We start from the raw sequence: 19,830 nt of genomic DNA on the forward strand, positions 1-19,830 counted from the left end.
TTAATACATTTTGAGACTAGGTGATTACAGACAGATTACTTTCATTCTTGTTGTCCTCATTCTCTTTTCTCCAATCCACTGTCAACATTTAGGGTTTAAATTCATTGGGCAGTGAGTGGTCTTTCTGCGTACATCACTGTGTTTTCACGCCTGTATGCTTATGTTACTCTCTACTTTATAAAATTACACCTAAAAGCATCAAAACTCTTTCTACACTGTCAAGGTGGTTTTTTCCCTCTTGTATTTGTTCCTCACAATTACCAAATGTTGCCTACCACCATTGCGTTTTTTGTTGAGTCACAGACCCCATCTGCATTCTGCATTTATAGCAGTAGGACACCACTTTAAACAGTGATGCCGTTCACAGAACAAAACCTCTAATTTTTCAGGCTGTGTGTACGCAGAATATATCTAAAGCTCACGCCACAAAGAATCCTAGGAACTCTAGTTTACCCCTCAAAAAGCTACAATTCCCAGCACCTTTAACGAACTACAGTTCACATGATTCTTTAAATGCATTGCGTGTTTGCAGCCTTATTTACAGCCAACCTATTCTGAATGTAGCCAGGTGGGAGTGGTTTTGGTTTTCAAATATGTTTTGTGTGTACATCTGTGCATCCTTAGGCAGACTCATGATTTTGATTACCTTTTTAAAAGCATGCATGAGAGAGGCACTCTTCACATACTCAGAGGCATTCTAGTCTAGAATTGTAGAGTTTGAAGGGATCCCAAGAGTCATCTTGTCCAAACCCCTGCAATGCAGGAATCTCAACTCAAAACATCCATGACAGATGGTCATCCAACATCTGCTTAAGAACCTCCAAGGAAAGAGAGTCCACAACCTCCTGAGTCCTGAGGAAGTCCGTTCCACTGTCCAGCAGCTCTTACAGTCAGAAAGTTCTCCCTGATGTTGACTCAAAATCTCCTTTCTTGTACCTTGAAGACATTGGTTTTGGTCCTACCCTCCGGAGCAGGAGAAAACAAGCATGCTCCCTCCCTTCGGATATTTGAAGACGGCTATCATATCTCCTCTTATCCTGGCTAAACATACTCAGCTCCCTCAACCATTCCTCATAAGGAATTCCTTTATTAATTCCTTTATTATCTTGGCCGCCCTCCTCTGCACGCGTTCCAACTTGTCAACATCCTGCTTAAATTGTAGTGCCCAGAACCAGACACAGGACTTCATTCGGGGTCTGACCAAGGCAGAAAACATACTTCTAGAATTGCTAGAATTTATAAAAGTAAAGGGGCTACCCTCTATCAGCCACAAGCACCCCACTGTTTCCTTCTAAAAGGATTCCTTAATTCCTGAGCGCCCAATACGTTTCTTCACATGGCTGAGCCGTTGCCAATGTAGACAACATTAAACTAGTTGGGCTATGGTTCACACTATATGAAATATACTCGGAGTCGAGAGTGGATTTCATGCTCTTTATTCAGCTCATAGTGGTGAGGAGGAATGGAAGTTCCCCCAGAATGTCTGCTTTATATACATTATTTACACAATGGACCCCACGTGATTGGCTAATTCCGGGATTCTCCTGTAGGCCAATCAGGTTGCGGATTCACTTCCACCTGGAGCTGGATTGGGTGGCTCCTGTGGACCAATCAGACTGCTGCATTCTGAATCCTATTGTTCTAGGACCAATCAGACTGCTGCATTTTGGATCCTATTCAACTCAGTACATAACACTCTACCTTTAAAGCACCATTCCCCCCCCCCCAAATAGTCCTGGGCGCCGCAGTTTCTTAAGAGTTGCTCAGAATTGTACCTCTGAGAAGGATAAACTACATTGCCCAGAATTCTTTGAGGGAGCGGCGGGAAATGTGCTTCTCCATGCAGGTTTGGGGGCTTTTTAAACAAAGGGGGAAAACGGCCAAGGCCTAGAAGTCCTCCCACAGTTGTGTGGAAGGACCACGCCAAGGCAGGAAAGCTTTACCAGGAAGGGGGCGACGACGAGCCTCTTTGCTACCGCTGGGTAAGGGAACTACGCATCCCACAATGCCCTTGGGTGGCCGAGCGCCTCTGGCCGGGAACTACAATTCCCAGCATGCTTTGCGGGTGAGTCGTGCGCGCAGGTATACTGTTGTTCGTACGAAATCCGCGGCTGGCCAGGTAAGTGAGAGGCGAGCCGCCTGAGGGGATTCGGCCGCGGCGGCGTTAGGACAGCCCTGAGCCCCCGAAAATAGAGAGAGAAAGAAGAAGATAAGTAAAGCAGGGCGAAGAGGCCGCCCCTGCAGCGTTTCTATGAGGGGGGGCCGGATTCCCATATTTGAGACAGCCATTCAGCTCCCTTCCCCCCACAACATGTGGGGCTCTAGCTTCCATGCTCTGTAATCCTGGAGCATAAATCCTAAAGCAGTAACACTTAAAGGCATTGTCACTGTTTGGTTTGTAGACTTCCCCCACCACACACCCTTAGAAAGGCTTCTCAAAAGGTGATTTGCATTGTTTAATCTGTACAGAAAAACAGTAGCATGCTAAAAATAGAAGACTAAAAAAGAAAAAAAAGATTTCTTATAAAAGCCAAGCTGTATTAATATTTTTATTCTTATTTTATGGACCTAGATACCCCAGCCTTTTAGAAAGACTTCTCAGAAAGTGATTCACAAATTATTTAGCCAGGGATCTAGATAAAATAACAATATAATGTCCATGGTATAACAATGAAATGTACACAGTAGAAAGGGTTTGTTATAGAAGCCAGCAAGCATGCATGTTTTTTAAAAAATAAAAATTAAAGTACAGTGGTGCCTCTGATTACGTACTTAATTCGTTCCGGAGGTCCGTTCTTAACCTGAAACTGTTCTTAACCTGAAGCACCACTTTAGCTAATGGGGCCTCCCACTGCTGCCACGCCACCGCCACGTGATTTCTGTTCTCATCCTGAAGCAAAGTTCTTAACCCGAGGTACTATTTCTGGGTTAGCGGAGTCTGTAACCTGAAGCATATGTAACCCGAGGTACCACTGTAATCCTAAATAGCCTTGCTGAAAGGAAATGTTTCAAAAGCACTCTTAAAAGCAGAAAGGTTTTGATGGGCTTGCTTAGGCAGCGTTGCTGCACATGGGTGCCTTACGAAGTTTATAAAGCAGGCAGAATACTTAGAGCATCAAAGAGCTTATAGACGAACATTGAAGGGGAAAGACTAATGGGGAATTACCCATTCTTAAAACCTGGTTACATCTGCTGGAGTAGCATAGAAGCTGAGAGACTGAGCAATGAATCTATGAGTTTGAATTTCTTCTGTGCTATGAATTGACTCCTAGGCAGCCCATTTGCAGTATGTGGGGGAAGAATACTGACTTGCCCTTACTGGATTGTTGTGTAAGGATTGCACAACTAGATGAAGCCTGCAAAGTGCTTCAGATGTGATATAAAGGTTAAGCTGGATAATTCATTAACTATCTACTATTAGTTAAGCAACACCATCCTTAAGGATGTGAGGATTGCCTGAGTCCTTCTAACCCAGATGGATTGCTTAGATCAGTAGTCTTCAACCTTTTCAGACCCAAGATCCACTTTTAACCCAAACATTCATTTGGGAACTCCTTTCTTAATATCTTGCCATATATTTGCATGATGGTAGTGCTCCTGCTGTGATCCACCTTGCATCAGGCCGTGACCCAGTAGAAGACCAGTGGCTTGAATTGCCCGGAGTAAAACTATGGGTTGATCCTTGTGTTGCCGAGCGAACTGGCCTCTGCTAGAAGTTCGGCTGCTGGTCCCATGCTGTAGTACATTCTTCCAGTAAATATTTGGCAGGTATCCTTGCTTTTGTTATTTTTAATCTATAGTTTATTAGATATTTTCACATTATTGAGGTAAAACAGTACAGTCTCATATTCTCTCCCCAACTTCCTCCTGGTTATAGCATTTTCCTTTCTAATGTTCTGTTGTTTGGTGAATAGTACAGGGTTCTTTGGTGAATAGTACAGGGTTCTTTGGTGAATAGTACAGGGTTCAGGCTCACATGCTCTGATAATAATTAGGATAAATGAGCGTCAGTGCTCTGCTTTAGTCCCAGATTAAAAATTGCTATATTGAAGAAGTTTCCACCTCTGTTGTGCCTTCAACTTCTAAATGTGATTACTGCTTGGTGGAGAGTTCCATAAATGCACTGGAAGTTAGTCTTCTTATGTAATTTGTAGAGCAGGATTTTCTCATGGGCTGGTAGGTGTAGCTTTGACTTCCAAAAATATTGGAATAATTTTTTTTTACACCAAGGGGCCTATGCAATTGTTTATTTTTTTCTTGAGTAGAGGTTGGTTTGGATGTTTCTTATATTTCTGTGTTGCTGCACAACACCCTGAATTTTATGAGAGGGTAGTATATAAATTAAATAATTTGGTGGTGGAGGAAGACAAATAAACCAAAAAGGATGCCAAAGATATATCTCCACTGATTTCTGGAATGTATTATTTGCTAATATCCAACCATTTTCTGATAAGCTTGGCAAGGAAAGCTTGTTAGAGCTGAGGGAGCTGAAAATGTTTACCCAGGGGAAGAGATAATTAAGAGTTGATACATCAGCTGCCTTCAAATATTTGAATGGCTGTCACATATCTGATGAAGCAAATTCATCCTCTGTTTATTAATTTAAAGCATTTCTACCCAACTCTTCAGCCAAAATGTTTCCCAGAGCAGCTTAGACTTCAGTGAAGGAAACCAAGACAGACAGTCCCTTTCAGACCTGCAGTCTAGAAGGCATGGCACAAAAAGCACTCCTAAATTTTAAAAATGTATGTGTGGGGTTGGTGCAAGAGTCAGTTGGTCATCAAGCACAAGGATCACATTGATATAGAAATAGTATAATTTTTTATGTAATTGTATTTGTTTACATTATAAAAAAGTATAAATAAAACATTTACAAACAAAACATTTAGATAGCTACCTTTCTACCGGTAGGATGCGGGGGCGGGGGCAGTGCACAGGAAGGAAACAAGGTTGGAAGGGGGGCCCGGTTGGAAAAAGATTAAGAAACACTGGTATATAGTATTGAGTGTTTTATCCATGCACATGGTTTTTATTACACTTTATTAACAACATTTTTCTATAAGAAACTAAGTGCATAACATTAAGTTCCAATCTTTTTATTAACGAACTCACATTTCACCCTAATTATTTGGAGGGTATGTGTGCATGTTAGACTAGAAATGATAATTTGAAGTTGCCTTCAGTTCTATCAGTCAAGAATGAAGCTGCCTGGCCATGGGTAATCTTGGATATGAAGTACGTCCTCTTTGCCTCCCAGCTGTTTCTTCGTAGATCAGGTCAGCTGGCAGCATGTGCTGGGCATAGTGATCATTACGTAATTTGGGGCTTTATGGAAATACTGCTGGTTCTTTCTCCCTCTCAAGACTTGTGATGGCTGTGTCTTGTTTTCTGCAGAACTGTCTTGGAAGTCATGTCCCAGCTAGGCTTTGCTTGCCAGCCTCCTCCTGATGTTGACACTGATGACTGTCTTCCGGAATACTCCTACCTCTTCAGTCCAGACATTCTCAAGTGAGTACTACCAAGTACTCAAACACTGCTTTGAAACCTTTATCTAGATTAATTTACCCTGTGCAATTTTCATTCCTCCCCTCTGCTATGTCTACCTCCTCACCTGCTCCTCTTGATCTTTGGTGTTAGTCAATTTATAGTTGGTGTTGGCATATTAATAGTGGCGTGTTGCTTATTTTAACTTGTGTTCTTTAAAAAAAAGTGAGTAGGAGTCAGAGTAGCCACAAAACAGTGTGTTTTGTAATAAAATAAAAAATTAGGAAGATGTGAGATGCATCTTCAGAGCTCAGAAAATCATCTTTACTGAGCCCTCCTTTCAAATTTTGTACCAACAGTTTACATGTTGTCAAAGATAGGGAAATGTAACATTTTAAAAATACTGTCAGAGACACATTTAAACTAGAATAAGGTACACGTGGCATAAGAGATGAAGGGCTCAAATATCTCTCCCAGAGGCAAAACTGATGCATCATAAGATGGATTTCGTGCAGTTTCAGTTTATCTTTTCATACCATCCTCTTCATTTCCTGCTAGTATAAGCCTCCTTCAAGCTTGGAATGGCTGTTTGCTTTGTAGAAATATGTCCATGTCTTAGGCCTGCTTGAAAGTACATTGCTCTCATCTCTAAAGATTTCTAAAGGTGCAATTTTTAGTCACAGCCTCTACCAGCAGCGGATCCAGTGTGCTTTTTATTTACTTCTGATAGTTCATATTTTTCCACTCAAACAGAATTCCTTATTAGGTATGTGTTTATGCCACTACTTGTAGCAAAACAGGTATTCTGTAGCAGCTGAAAATGTTGGATGGTTTTGCCTTTTGAGGGCTCATGCAGTTGAATTGGGCAAGTGGTTATCTTTTTGCCTAATCTACTTCACGAGACTCCTGTGAAGCCTCAGTTACTTTCAGTACAAGCATGACAAATCAAGACTGGCTCTTAGGATATTAGTAAACTATCTTCCCATTTAAGACATGCATTTCATAGTATAGTGGTACCTCAGGTTAAGTACTTAATTCATTCCGGAGGTCCATACTTAACCTGAAACTGTTCTTAACCTGAAGCACCACTTTAGCTAATGGGGCCTCCTGCTGCTGCCGTGCCACCGGAGCCCGATTTCTGTTCTCGTCCTGAAGCAAAGTTCTTAACCTGAAGCACTATTTCTGGGTTAGCAGAGTCTGTAACCTGAAGCGTATGTAACCTGAGCTACCACTGTACAAGTGACATCTACTAAGTGGAGGATGCAGGAAACCTCTGGTCTGCCTGGGATTGATGTGGTCTGACCTGACTGAATTTCCCTTATCCATCCTTTTTGTATGTGTCACGATCTTCACTGATGCTGCTCTTTCTGAATGTGCATTATGAAAAGTCTATATGGATCCCACTGGTTTCAGACATCTTCTTTCTTTCTTTCTAGGGGCAAAGTTGCATTCATCACTGGCGGCAGCTCCGGCATTGGATTCCGCACAGCTGAGATTCTGATGAGGTATGGACACTCTGGTGCGGGAGCAGCTTGGCCTTACTTAGCTTGCGATGCTTTTGGTCTCTGCTGTATTCTCCTGCAGCAGCCGCCAGCCTGTTCCTAGGAAGCAAGTCCTCCCTTCCCTTTGCAGCTGCATCGTGCTTTGTGCCCTTTGTGTTGTCTGCAGCTTTTCTGCAATGTGTGTCCTACAACATGTGGTGAGATGTGCCATGCAGCTGCAGCCGTTTGGGGTTCTCCACTGCATATATCAGGACGTATCTCTGCACTTTGCATGATCACTGCAGGAACGCCCAGTTGCCATGTAGCAGCCTGGCTGGAAGGAAAGGTGGCAGGATGTTATCAAGGAGAGTTGTCCCCCCAAAACACACACACATATACTTGTGAAAAATCTGAATGCACAGCTCCACATCCTGGGAGAAGAACACAAGCCCCACTAAGCATAACCAAATTAAATATACAAATGGCTATATCTAAAACCTATCCAAACTGCACAGTATTGGCCAGTGTTAATACCTGAGCTTTATGGTTTCTGGGTTATCCAATCTGATGGCAGATTGCAGGTACACATGGAGACCTCACATACATACTGAATCCCCACGGCTGGTAGCAGAGGTGTGTCTGAGTAGACAAGCGAGTGATGAGCACAAGGTGTTCTGTGTCACCCTCACCATCTAAGGTTTTGCTTGCAGGCATGGCTGCCATACTATCATTGCCAGCAGGAACCTTCAGAGGCTAACAGAGGTGAGTGGACGGGAGACTGTCATCCCTTTCAGATGCAAAGCAAGGCCTTGGCAGAGGCAGTTCTGCTGGAGTCACCTGTCTCAAGCAACAGATTGGGGAGTTGTTGAGGATGGTATAGACCAGCGGTTCTTAAAACTTTTTTCTCTGGGCCACACTTTCAGAATAAAAATTTGCTCGCTCCACACCAAATTTCTTGTTGATGAGAAATACATTGGAAAACAACACTGGCAAGTTTAAACACACCTCACTTAAATGGAGTTTAAACACACCTCACTTAAATGTTTCTTTGATCGCCTTTGAATCTTCCTGCCACACTTGCCACCCTCTCCAATGTGGCCTCACCCTTGACAAGCGCTGGCATACACGGAAGACAGATGGATCTGATCTGTGGGCACTCTTGGGCAAGATCTGTTCAAAGGAAGAAAAGTTTCACAAGACAATGGCTTCTTTCTTCCTTAAGTTAAGAAAAAGGTGGTAGATAGGAGAACTTGTGAGTGAGGCCTGAAGAAAACTTGGAAGCTGGGGACGGAGGGAAGAAAATCCTAAACTGTGTTTCTCTCTTAGGACAAACTGCCCCACTAACCTCAGTCTGCCACCAGCCAGCCCCTACTTACCTGCCTTCTTACATTCAGTCTAGGGATGGAACAGCCAATCAGCTTCCTTCTCCTTAGTCTCAGGGTTGGCCTGGCAGAACTGAGCAGGGGGGAGAAGGACAAAACTAAAGCTAGTTGGCTCTGTCACTGACTGTGACGCCACCTACTGTTGGTCTCCCCATCTTCCACCCAAATCGTTGCTGAAATGCAGAGAATTGAGATTGGGGGAAATAAGAAATGTAGGGAACAAAAACTGCAAGATCCATTCTTGTCTACCTACAGCCGAGATGTGGTCCCTCCCATGAATATTTGTTGTCATCTTAAATGCTCCTGGGTGCACAGCCCTTAGCATACCACATCATAGATTCTCAGAGGTGAGCCTCTGTTTCCACATAAGAGGTACCTGAAACGTTTCACAGAAGCCTTTTGAGAACCTTCCTAAACAATGCAATATGTTGCTGAAACCAGGAAGGGTTTCCCCATCCAACAGCACAGCAGGTGCGTAACATGGAAATGTTGCCCTTATTCTTGACACAAATCCCTTTTCCCAGTCTGTTATGTGTCCAGCTCGCCATGCTGCAGCAGAAAGACAGAAGAGGGTGGTCATTTATTACTGAATATTCTTTTCCTTTTTTTATAGGCTGCCAAGAAACTGTCAGTGGCCACTGGCCAGCGATGCCTGCCCCTCACTCTGGATGTCAGGCAGCCACAGATGATCATGGCAGCCGTGGATGAGGCCCTCAAGGAATTTGAAAGGATTGATATCCTTGTCAACAGTAAGTTATTTGCGTCAGCAGAGGACATTCATGGGGCGTACTGCTGGCCACCTGTCTGCAAGCTGGAAAAAACTGCTCACTGTTGCATGCTCTGGGAGGGTGGTCCTTGAGGCTACTGGCAGGGCTGTTTTAGTAGGAGGCCAGGAATAGGAAACATTTTTCAGCCCAAGGGCCACATGACCTTCTGAGAAACCACCTGAGAGCCATATTCCAGGGGTGTTTGGCGGGGGGGGGGGGCAAGGACAAAAGTGGGCAGAGCAATGAACGTAAACTAGTTGCTCTGCAAACATACACTCTCCCCAGCTGCCCCCCCCCCCGGTAAATCAAGTAAATAAATAAAAAATACTTAACTAAAAGTAGGAAAAAACCAGAACATTCGAAATTGAAAGGCTCGCTGAGGTCACTTGAATGATGTTGTGGCGCATTCTAGCAATGCAACTGGAAACCTGACTGAGCAATAGGTGTGGCTTCCGCAAACTGGCCAATTGTGTCGCAGATAGCTCAGTTCTGGAACAGGACAGGTGGTTGTCCTTCCCCTTCACTGCCGCCCCCCCCCCCCAATCCTGGATACACCGATGCACATACCCCTCTCTTGCTTGTCCAGGCAAGCAAGAGGCATCCTTGAAGTTCAAGAAAACATCCCATCCAGGCAAAAGCAGGGCCACTGAAGGGTGTGGCTTGGGGCTGGATAAAGGGGTCCTGAAGGGTTGCATCAGGAACCTAGGCTGGACGTTCCCCACCCCTGTAGTAAGCAGTGGAATGGAGTGGTTTCTGATGCCACAGCAGGCCCATGGCATGCCCTTGTACCAGCCACGCCTGCCTTGCCATGCTGATTCAGTCTCCAACTTCTCTCTCCCTTGTCCCCAGATGCTGCTGGAAACTTCCTGTGCCCAGCCAGTGCTCTGTCCTTCAATGCCTACAAAACTGTGATTGAGATCGACACCTTGGGAACATTCAACGTCTCCAAAGTGCTGTATGAGAAGTGTCTCCGCGTAAGTTTCTCTCCTCCGTAAGAGGCTTTTCTCCCTGCGGACAGGGACGTTCCTCAGCTCCTGCGCTCTAGGGTCAATTGCCCTGGGCAGGGGTAGGGGAGCTTTTTTTTAACACCTGAGGGACACGTTCCCTTCAAGAAAAGAATATGGGGGAAGGTTTCTATTTATGCCAGCAATGTTCATTTTGGGTTGTGTCTCCTGCATTTGCTGTTAATTCTTTTCCAGAGCTGACTTTATTTTGTTGATCTAGGACCATGGCGGAGTCATTGTCAATATCTCGGCAACCCTGAGCTACAGAGGTCAAGCTCTCCAGGTGCATGCAGGGACAGCTAAGGCAGCCATAGGTATCGTAAGCAGTTTGGCTCCCCTTCTCATCTACACCCTTAATAGAGTTTTATTCCACTCCCTGTCCCTCCCACCCAAGTGCAAGTTTTGGTGTTCTGGCACCACCTACAGTCTGGAAGAGACGTTGCAGCTTCCAGATTGAGCAACAGAGAAGCCTTCTGGCCCACAGTGATAATTTGTCCTGGGAAGACCACTTCTAGGACATGGGTGCCCCCCCCCATCCTGATTTTTTAAAAGAAGAGTTGCCATCTGCAAATGCATATAGTATTATCATATTGACTGTGTCTGGATGTAATGCTAAGCCATGGTTTGCTGTGTTTTTATTATGTTGAAAGCCACTCAAAATGGCTGGAGCAACCCAGTCAGATGGGCGGGGTATAAGTAATGAAAGTATTATTATTATTATTATTATTATTATTATTATTATTATTATTATTACTACAACTACTACAGTGAGCCTACAGCAGTGATTCCCCTCCCTGGCATGGCAACAATGAAGTTATGGGAAAGTTCTGCTCTAGATTAATTGCAGTTTCAGCATGTCGTCTGAACTCCAAACAGTGGTTCACCTTAACTTCAGTTAGTGAAAACAAATCAATTATGGTTTGACATTAGCTCATTTCAACAGTTTGTCCAGGTTCAAGCAAAATGGTTAATCAAAAACAGAAGCAAAAGCTTCCGAAGTCAAACTTGTAACTGTGCTGGAGGAGGAAGGGAAGGTGTATGAGTGCTTGGCTCGTTCTCCTGGCACTAAACTAGGCTTCCTCAATCTCGGCCCTCCAGATGTTTTTGGCCTACAACTCCCATGATCCCTAGCTAGCAGGACCAGTGGTCAGGGATGATGGGAATTGCACTTAACCATTAACATCTGAATCAGCCCAATGTCTTGTCAAGGGTTTTGCAAATTCAGCTGGCTTTCATTCATTGTTTTCTGTGTGGTGGGTTTCACTATTTCTTTTCTTCTTGTGAAGTGCTGAATGGCTTGAGAAATTCTGTTTGTTTTGCTTCTATTATCCTAATAATATATATTTTTAACTCACATACATGCAATGTAATTCTTCCCTGTGCAAAAGGAGAATTCCATTCCAGCTTGTTGTGGATAGGGCCTCTTTCAATCACCAAGAGACAGTGCTTTTGCAGGGGCAGAGTTGATGCGGGGAGGGTCGTGCCTTATGAATGGGCAAGAACCAGATTTAGATTTGATGACTTTCCAGTCCCTTCTAGCGCTGTAATTCTTAGCTTTTCAAGATTTGCTCTTGAACCTCTCTGTCTGTCTTCTCCCTTACAGATTCAATGACAAAACATCTGGCTGTGGAATGGGGTCCTAATGGAATCAGAGTGAATAGCTTGGCACCAGGTCCTATTTCTGGTACAGAGGGTCACCGCCGCTTAGGTAAAGCATTAAATATAATTTGAAGTGCTGTCTGTGTCTGTGTGATTTACCTGGAAAAACAACAACTGGGGAGACCACCCAGCTATGAAGGTCACTGGGCAACCTTGGACCAGTCACCTCTCTCACAAGGTTGTTTTAGGAGTAAAGTGGGGGAGAATGCATGCCATCTTTACCTCTTTGGGGGAAGAGCACAGCGTAAATAAATTAAAGTAAATAGGCATGCCTATACTATCCATTAGGGACGTGGGTGGCGCTGTGGGTTAAACCACAGAGCCTAGGACTTGCCGATCAGAAAGTCGGCAGTTCGAATCCCCGTGATGGGGTGAGCTCCTGTTGCTCGGTCCCTGCTCCTGCCAACCTAGCAGTTTGAAAGCACATCAAAGTGCAAGTAGATAAATAGGTACCGCTCTGGCGGGAAGGTAAACAGCGTTTCCGTGCGCTGCTCTGGTTCATTAGAAGCGGCTTAGTCATGCTGGCCACATGACCCTGAAGCTGAACGCCGGCTCCCTCTGCCAATAAAGCGAGATGAGCGCTGCAACCCCAGAGTCGGTCACGACTGGACCTAATGGTCAGGGGTCCCTTTACCTTATACTATCCATTAGAATTTCCAGGGTGGATGGTTCATAAGAATTAATAAAATTCAGTAGATGACTTGAGTCAAGACTTGTTAGATTGAGACTCAATGAACTTGCAGTGAAACACTTCCAACAATCTTCTGTGCCAAGCAGGGAATCGGACAATATGTTATTTATACTCAAACATCACGGAGCATTTGGAGTTGCTTTTACAATAGGGGTGGCTAACAGAGGTGCAGACCACATACATACATTCGGACTACCCCCTCTCTGCTTGTAAGCCAATCAGCTGAGGAGAATGGGGGTTTTCCCCCTTTGCAGCTAAGCAATGAGGTACAAAAGGGAGGGAGAGAAAAGAAAGGCCAGTTTTAAAAGGGGGGGGGGACTCTCCTCCCTTTGAGGCACCACCATTGGAATAAGGTCTTAGTGCTTAGGAAACGTGAAGGAGTTCTTCAGGAGATGTTGGGCTTTGTTCTTTTTTGTGGGCTTCCCAGAGTAATCTGGTTGCCACTGTGAAAACAGAACCCTGGTTTAGATGGCACATCTGTGCTGAGGGACCTGCAGCAACAAGGCCTTGTTGTTAACGTTTAAAGCTCTGAACAACTTGGGACCAGGTTTCAATTTGTATTCTTCTACAGTGGTACCTCGGGTTACATACGCTTCAGGTTACATACGCTTCAGGTTACAGACTCCGCTAACCCAGAAATAGTGCTTCAGGTTAAGAACTTTGCTTCAGGAGGAGAACAGAAATCGTGCTCCGGCGGCAGCAGGAGGCCCCATTAGCTAAAATGGTGCTTCAGGTTAAGAACAGTTTCAGGTTCAGAACGGACCTCCAGAACGAATTAAGTACTTAACCTGAGGTACCACTGTATGCTGGTTTTCATGTTGCATTTTTTGTTTTAACGATACTGTTTATGATGTACACCACTTAGAGCCAGTGTGGCGCAGTGGTTGGAGTGTTGGACTAGGACCTAGCAGTCCCCACTCGGCCTTGAAGCTCCCTGGGTGATCTCGGGCTATTTGCTCACTCTAAGCCTAACCTGCCTCACAGGGCTGTTGTGGGATTAAAATGGGGAGGGGGGAGGAGTACTACATAGGCCACTTTGAGCTCTTTGAAGGAAAGGTGCACTACAAATGCAATAAATAAAAATTAAATATGCCATTTTGAAGCAAAGACATTGCTTTCCTCCTCCTTGTTTTTAGTTCAGCCTCACCCGGAAGCACAAAACCTCTTTCGGAATATCCCCCTCCAGCGGGTGGGGAACAAGACGGAGATTGCCCATAGCGTCCTGTACCTGGCCAGCCCCCTCGCCTCGTACGTGAGCGGCACAACCCTGGTGGTGGACGGCGGGGCCTGGATGACCTCTGAGAACAACTTCCCCGCACTGTTGGGTATTGCCTCACACTCTGCTAAGCTCTAGGTGACGTTTCTTTCCCCCTCTGTGGGACTGGAAGCAGGGGCGTTGCTAGGTACTCAAATAAAATAAAATAAAAATAAAGAGGCTGCAGGGCCATGGCGGGGGGGGGTGTGTGTGTGCATGTGCTGTGGTGCACACATTTGCACTGAATTAGTACATGCTCATGTGTCTGTCTGGATGCAAACACACTTTGCAGCATGCTCAACAGCCCATTAAGAATTGGAGAGAGAAGAAAAGAAATAGTCCTTTAATAAAAGGGGAGGGAGGAGCAGGGCTATCCAAAGAGCCCAGCACCGAAGACCTGGGGCCTGGCTACCCCCTAGCAACGTCCCTGATTAGATAGTTATAAAGCAGGCTTGGGGAACCTTTGGCCCTCGAGATGTTGTCAGACCACTACTCCCATCAGCCTCAGCAAGCATGGCCAATGGCCAGGGATGATGGGAGTTGTAGTTCAGCAACATCTGGAGAACCAGAGGTCCTCCACACCTGTTGTAAAGGTCCTTGTGTCAAGAAAGCCACAGTCTTCAGGTGAGAATTTTTGTCATGTGCCCCTCCAGTGCAGGGGGAAGCAGAAGATAAATTGGAGGAATGACAGTAGATCCACAAGGTATTCTGATTCTCAAGTTATTAAACATTTGCAACAATTTCAGCTGCTTGCTTTGGATTCCATCTCAGTTTTTCTCCAACCTCCTTTCTCTCTTACAGGCGTCTGGGCTACAGAATTAAAGAAAGAGAAATGAAACATGACCCTGGGAACCTGACGGATGGGACACGGCAACTTCGACGCTACTCTCCGCAGAGCCAAAGGAGTCAGCCACTCGCCACCTCTAGCAGCAAGATAACTTTTAGACAACAGTGGTAATGGTGCTGTTTGAGATTGATACTGGGCGCAGAGGCTAGGAGGTTGCAGCCTATTATATTCTCACCTAAAAACTTTCTCTTGAATGCCCATGAATGCCTTGTGTCTGCAGTGGCAGCCTGGAAGAACAGACATTTGGCTTGATTTACATTTAAACCTTGGCATCCTTTGCTTTGCCTGTGCTGTTTACCATCTGAGCCTTTTTGTCAAGGAAAGGGATGAGTGTGTCCGTCCGTCTGTGTTGTATATCTGCCCCTCCAGCCTGAATCCTCCCCACCTCTAATCTTCATGGTTCTGGACCAAACAGGGTGATTCTGCACATTTTTGCCAATGCTCTTTATTTTTCTGTTAGGGGAAATACCTCTCTCCCCATCAAAAAAACCCAACACTCTTCTTTTTTATCTAATAAATTCCATATGCAATCTTTGCTTCTTGCTAAGCTTGTGCTTTCAGTATTGTTCCAGTTCCTAAAGCAGCATGCTTTTCCTATGAGAGTCTCTGCTCCTTGAAGGAAGAATTCATTATTCCCCTCGACGATATTGTACTGCATTATGCTGCGCTCCCTAAAATGGCACTTTATGAGTTGTAGTCAGCACTCAAACATGAGCTGCATTTGGGTGATCACATCTTGGCTTAATAAGCTGCAACATGCACAAGCTTCATGAACCCACATGTGAACCTTTTGCTCCCGCTCCACTGCCCTTTGCAGCTAACCATGGTTTCCTTTTACATCCGAACCCGGTTAGTGACTCTCAAACAAGCTGGAATACAAAACCATGGTATAAAGTTGCCTTCTAGATCCTGGCTTTTTTGGAAGCCACCAACCACAGTCTTCTTGTTTGGGTGTAACAGGAAGCTGTGGTTACCTTCAGCTTCCTGTCTTGTTCACTCATAAAAAGGGGGAGTAAAATGGGATCAAAGGGGCTGTATATGGGTGCATGAAGTTCATTTTTATCTCATCGTATCAAGCTGAGATTTGATCATTGGAATATGGCCTGTGTTGGATAATTGTGCTACAGGAACTTTATTAGCATTTATTAATCACCTTCCGCACATGTCTCAAGACATATGAACAGCGAATTAAGTCCATTTTACATACTTAGAAAGTAATACTACAGGTATTTGTGTTTTAAACTTAGTGCATTTCTTATAAAAACAATCCATACACACACACAAAGGAACTGCAGATCATAAAAAATAAGCGGAGCAGGCTCTGTTCCTGGTATATAGCCCATATATTGCCTCCAAAAATTCCATGAAAGCAGCTTTGCTTCCTTTGGAGTCAGCCATAAGTCCCCCATGCCTGGAGTAAAAGCTATCTGAGCTCAGGGGCCACATTATCTCATGCACAGCCTTCCAAGGAGCTGTCACACGTGAATGGTGGGTAGGAGCAGAAAGTTGCTCATCACACGGGGGTTTCCCTTGCTTGCCACTGAATGAACTCAAAAAACCCTGATCCCTTTTTTCCCCTACATGCCCTCCTACAATGGAGGGGAACAGGATGCTTGCACTGTTTGTTTCTTTGCTGTGATGCTGATTCTCACCAGCATTTCTGCTCCTGCCCACCACCCGCAGGCAAGTGAGGAAATTATGCAATTGCTATTGATTTCGGAGATTGCTGAGCAAAGTGGCAGAGAGAGGGAAGTGCACACGGATCTTAAGCTCCCTTAAGTGTGTCCTTTAACTGCAGTTTCCTCAGTGAGCCCTGTGGGGCTGGGGAAAGGGAAACCTGCTGGTTAAAAACTGATTCCTACTAACGCTACACCACACACACACACACACACACACACCAAGAAAACACTACTTAATAACTTAAAAGGCCCCCAGCTACCTTGTCAGGCAGTCATATTTTTATTGCTTGTAGCCAATAGTCATTCCAATATGGGCTGTCGCGTGGAAGATGGAGCAAGCACATAGTTGAACGGCGGAAAACACAGGAAGCAGCAACAGCCACTGACTTAGATGGCTTCAAAAGAGGATTGGGCAAATCCATGGAGAGGGCAATTGATGGCTACTAACCATGATGGCTATTCTCTGCCTCCACGGTTGGAGGCAGCAGCACTACTGAATGCCAGATGCAAGAAACCACAGGAAGGGGAAAGGCTCTGGCTTGCTGGTTTGAGAACAGGATGCTGGACTAGATGAGCCATTGGCCTGATCCTGCAGGCTCTACCTTTGTTCTTAAGCTTGTTTTCTGCGGCTCCAGAAGGTAGGACCCAAACCAATGGGTTCAAATTACAAGAAAGGGGCCAACTAGACATTTGAAAGACCTTTCTGATGGTAAGAGGTGTTTTGACAGTGGAACGGACCACGTGGGAAGGTAGTGAACTCTCCTTCGCTGGAGGTTTTTAAGCAGAGGTTGGGTGGCTATCTGTCAGGGGTTCTTCTGCTGTGATTCCTGCATTGCTGGAGGTGGACTGCACAACCCCTGGGTGTACCTTTCAACTCGACAGTTCTAGGATTCTATGAATATTAATAACAAAAAAACCAATCCAAAAGTAAGTTAAAACATATCATTTTTTGGAACTGCAAAATATCGTGGGTGGCACTGTGGACTTGCTGATCAGAAGGTCGCGGTTCGAATCCCCATGATGGGGTGAGCTCCCATTGCTCGGTCCCTGCTCCTGCCAACCTAGCAGTTTGAAAGCACGTCAAAGTGCAAGTAGATAAATAGGTACCACTCCGGCGGGAAGGTAAACGGCATTTCCATGCGCTGCTCTGGTTCGCCAGAAGCGGCTTAGTCATGCTGGCCACATGACCCGGAAGCTGCCAATAAAGTGAGATGAGGGCTGCAACCCCAGAGTCGGTCATGACTGGACCTAATGGTCAGGGGTCTCTTTACCTTTAATTACTGTATTGTCATGGGGCAATGGAACTGCAATGGCTCAGCTGGTAGACCATTAATCTCAGGGTCATAGATTCAACCCCATGTTGGGCAAAGCATTCCTGCTCTACAGTGCTATGATTCACAAACATACCATGAAAATAGTTCTAAAAACAGTACCAAAAGAGCAACTAATAAAAGGATTAAAAACAATACAGAATGAACCCGAATCGTTTAGATTAAAAAGATTTCCTTGATGCTTAACTTGATTTTAATCAAAACAGCAGCAATAGCTTTTGTCACTGCTACTGTGTTCAAACCTATTGTATAGGTCAGAGGTTTTCAACCTTCTTGAGCCCACAGCTCCCTTGACCAACTACACTCTTTCTATGGCACCCCTGTGGGGTTCAGGAGCCCAGTTATGTCACCCCTTGCCGCCAGATTCTCACCCTTTTTTGAACATCCTCCCTTGTGGAGTGTTCCCTCAGCCTCCTCTCCCCTCTCCTTGGAGTCCTCTGGGCAGCCATGGAGCTGCCTTGTCCCACCCCAAAGAGAGGGGACTATAGCCAGGGCTGCTGCAACAAACAGCTGTACAAGCCATTGGGAGGCAGAGACACAAGAGGGCATCAGAGGAGTGAGAGAAGGAAAGAAGGACAGAGACCAGTGTTGCCTGCGTGCCCCTGACCAACATTCAAGGCACCCCAGGGTACCACGGCACTCGGGTTGAAAACCACTGGTATAGGTCATAAATTTGTCTATGATTGTTCAGCAACCATCTAATTTTGAAATCATCAGATTGACCCGGAAAATTATGAAATGAGTTAAGAAATTCTATCCCTGGGTGTGTTGTGTAAAAGGCCAAACAAGATATAGTGCACAATGTATTTGATCCAGCCTGATCTGTGTACACAAAGGCCTATTAAATAATTTACTCCTCAGGTATTGTATGGACATAGTTTGGAATCTATGCATCTCTAATGAGGGAAAACAAGTTAAATGCATCTCTAATGGGGGAAAACAAGTTAATCCCCACAGATAAGTAGCCCTTTTATAGCTTTGTTAATACACCTGTTTACTAGGCCCTCGCTTCATTTCCAGGGCTGGATTTTTAATCTCTGTTCACATTACATTTATCCCAAATGCACATTTATCCTTGACTTCTTTTTAAAAATACTGGTGTTCGCTGCATTGTTTCTCACAATTGGATAGCTCAGTCAGTAGAGCATGAGGCTCTTAATCTCAGGGTCATGGTTTGGAACCCCACACTGGGCAAAAGATTCCCACATTGCAGGGGGTTGGACTAGATGACCCTCTTGGTCCCTTCCAACCCTACAATTCTCTGATTCTATTATTCTAAATCTGTTTCACAACGACTGGAGTCCTTAAGCCATCCCTAATCCATATCTAGGCAAAGTACATAGGGTAAAGACACCCCCATCCCCTCTGGTATGTACACAAACAGAAACAAATCTGACACTGATGAATGTTTTGCTAGAGGGCACAATGACCAGAAGCTATGTGTGGTACTGTGGTCCTGCCCACAACCAGTAGGAATGTCGGTTAACCTTCAGCAGTTGTTGCCCACACCCTTTCACACATACCTTTACCTCCATGAGGACCAGGAACTTAATGTGTTCTTTTCCTCTTAAATTATAGTTGAGGGGTTTTTTTGTTTTTAAGATTCTGAATTCTCTCACCAGCACTGCTCCTGAAGAATTAGGGCATGCAGATAGTCGTGTTCATGAGGCAAGAGCTCATTTACATGAAGAGCCGTACTTGAGCCTGCCCCTCCCCCCCCCCAGCTCTCTTCGTCATCCTCATGTAACTCCCGAGGGAAGGAGAATGAGGCTTAAAAATAGTTTTTGTCCTGTAACCTCCTGTATATTATATCTTTGTTGAATTCCTGCCTCCTCTTTTCTTGTGGCTTTCACACATCCATCAGTGAATGTTTAATCTTCTTGCTCTCAGTAAAGAGACCTGCTTTCTTCCTTGTTCTCTGTGTTGTCTTCTATTTACCATACTTTTGGTTTTTAATATTCACATTTATTCTTAGGACTAAATGACGTCAACAAACAGGACTTGCCTGGCGCCAATGTCATTGGCCTTTAATCATGCCTGTTCATCCAGGCATTTGGGTCTTCATTTAACCCTAATGTAGAATGATTCTGGCCTGACTTGGGGCTCACCTTTTTAGGAAATCTCCCTTTTTATGCTTGCTGATGGATGGAAACTTGATGATGATGGAGGGGTTTTATTCTCCCCTCTGGAAGGATGGGGAGATATGAGCCCATCAGTTATGCCAAATGTGTCCCTCCAGGTCTCTCTCTC

At 44.9% G+C, this 19,830-nt stretch overlaps 2 protein-coding genes across 6 annotated transcripts in view; one reads left to right on the forward strand and one right to left on the reverse strand.

The window, feature by feature from the left end:
• Positions 1-830, reverse strand: part of NLRC3 (NLR family CARD domain containing 3) — a 32,283-nt gene extending 31,453 nt beyond the window's left edge. Inside the window, exon 1 of the mRNA XM_081839612.1 lies at positions 647-830. The gene's annotated coding sequence lies outside the window, so the exon portion shown is untranslated. The remainder of the gene's footprint in view (positions 1-646) is intronic.
• A 1,146-nt stretch (positions 831-1,976) lies between these two features.
• Positions 1,977-15,105, forward strand: DECR2 (2,4-dienoyl-CoA reductase 2). Of its 5 annotated transcripts, none has more exons than XM_081840027.1 (10): positions 1,977-2,119; positions 5,395-5,508; positions 6,921-6,989; positions 7,676-7,727; positions 8,961-9,096; positions 9,964-10,088; positions 10,339-10,432; positions 11,722-11,826; positions 13,605-13,793; positions 14,525-15,105. In XM_081840027.1, exons 2-10 carry the CDS (start codon positions 5,411-5,413, stop codon positions 14,557-14,559), a joined length of 903 nt encoding a protein of 300 aa, XP_081696153.1. In that variant the 5' UTR covers positions 1,977-2,119; positions 5,395-5,410; the 3' UTR covers positions 14,560-15,105. The 5 variants fall into 5 exon arrangements, with proteins under 5 accessions (XP_081696153.1, XP_081696152.1, XP_081696151.1 ...); XM_081840026.1 differs by having other exon boundaries at positions 2,040-2,065; positions 13,605-13,822; XM_081840025.1 differs by having other exon boundaries at positions 2,040-2,065.
• Positions 15,106-19,830: the final 4,725 nt, after the last annotated feature.

This window comes from Podarcis erhardii (genome assembly GCF_964252035.2).
Source record: "Podarcis erhardii genome assembly, chromosome: 14".
Taxonomy (NCBI): Eukaryota; Metazoa; Chordata; class Lepidosauria; order Squamata; family Lacertidae; genus Podarcis; species Podarcis erhardii.

Excerpts from the sequence above, each read along its gene's own strand:
- DECR2 (XM_081840025.1), top strand. Across the intron at positions 7,728-8,960 it reads ACCTTCAGAGGCTAACAGAG|GCTGCCAAGAAACTGTCAGT; the intron begins GTGAGTGGACGG and ends CTTTTTTTATAG. Across the intron at positions 10,089-10,338 it reads TGTATGAGAAGTGTCTCCGC|GACCATGGCGGAGTCATTGT; the intron begins GTAAGTTTCTCT and ends TTGTTGATCTAG.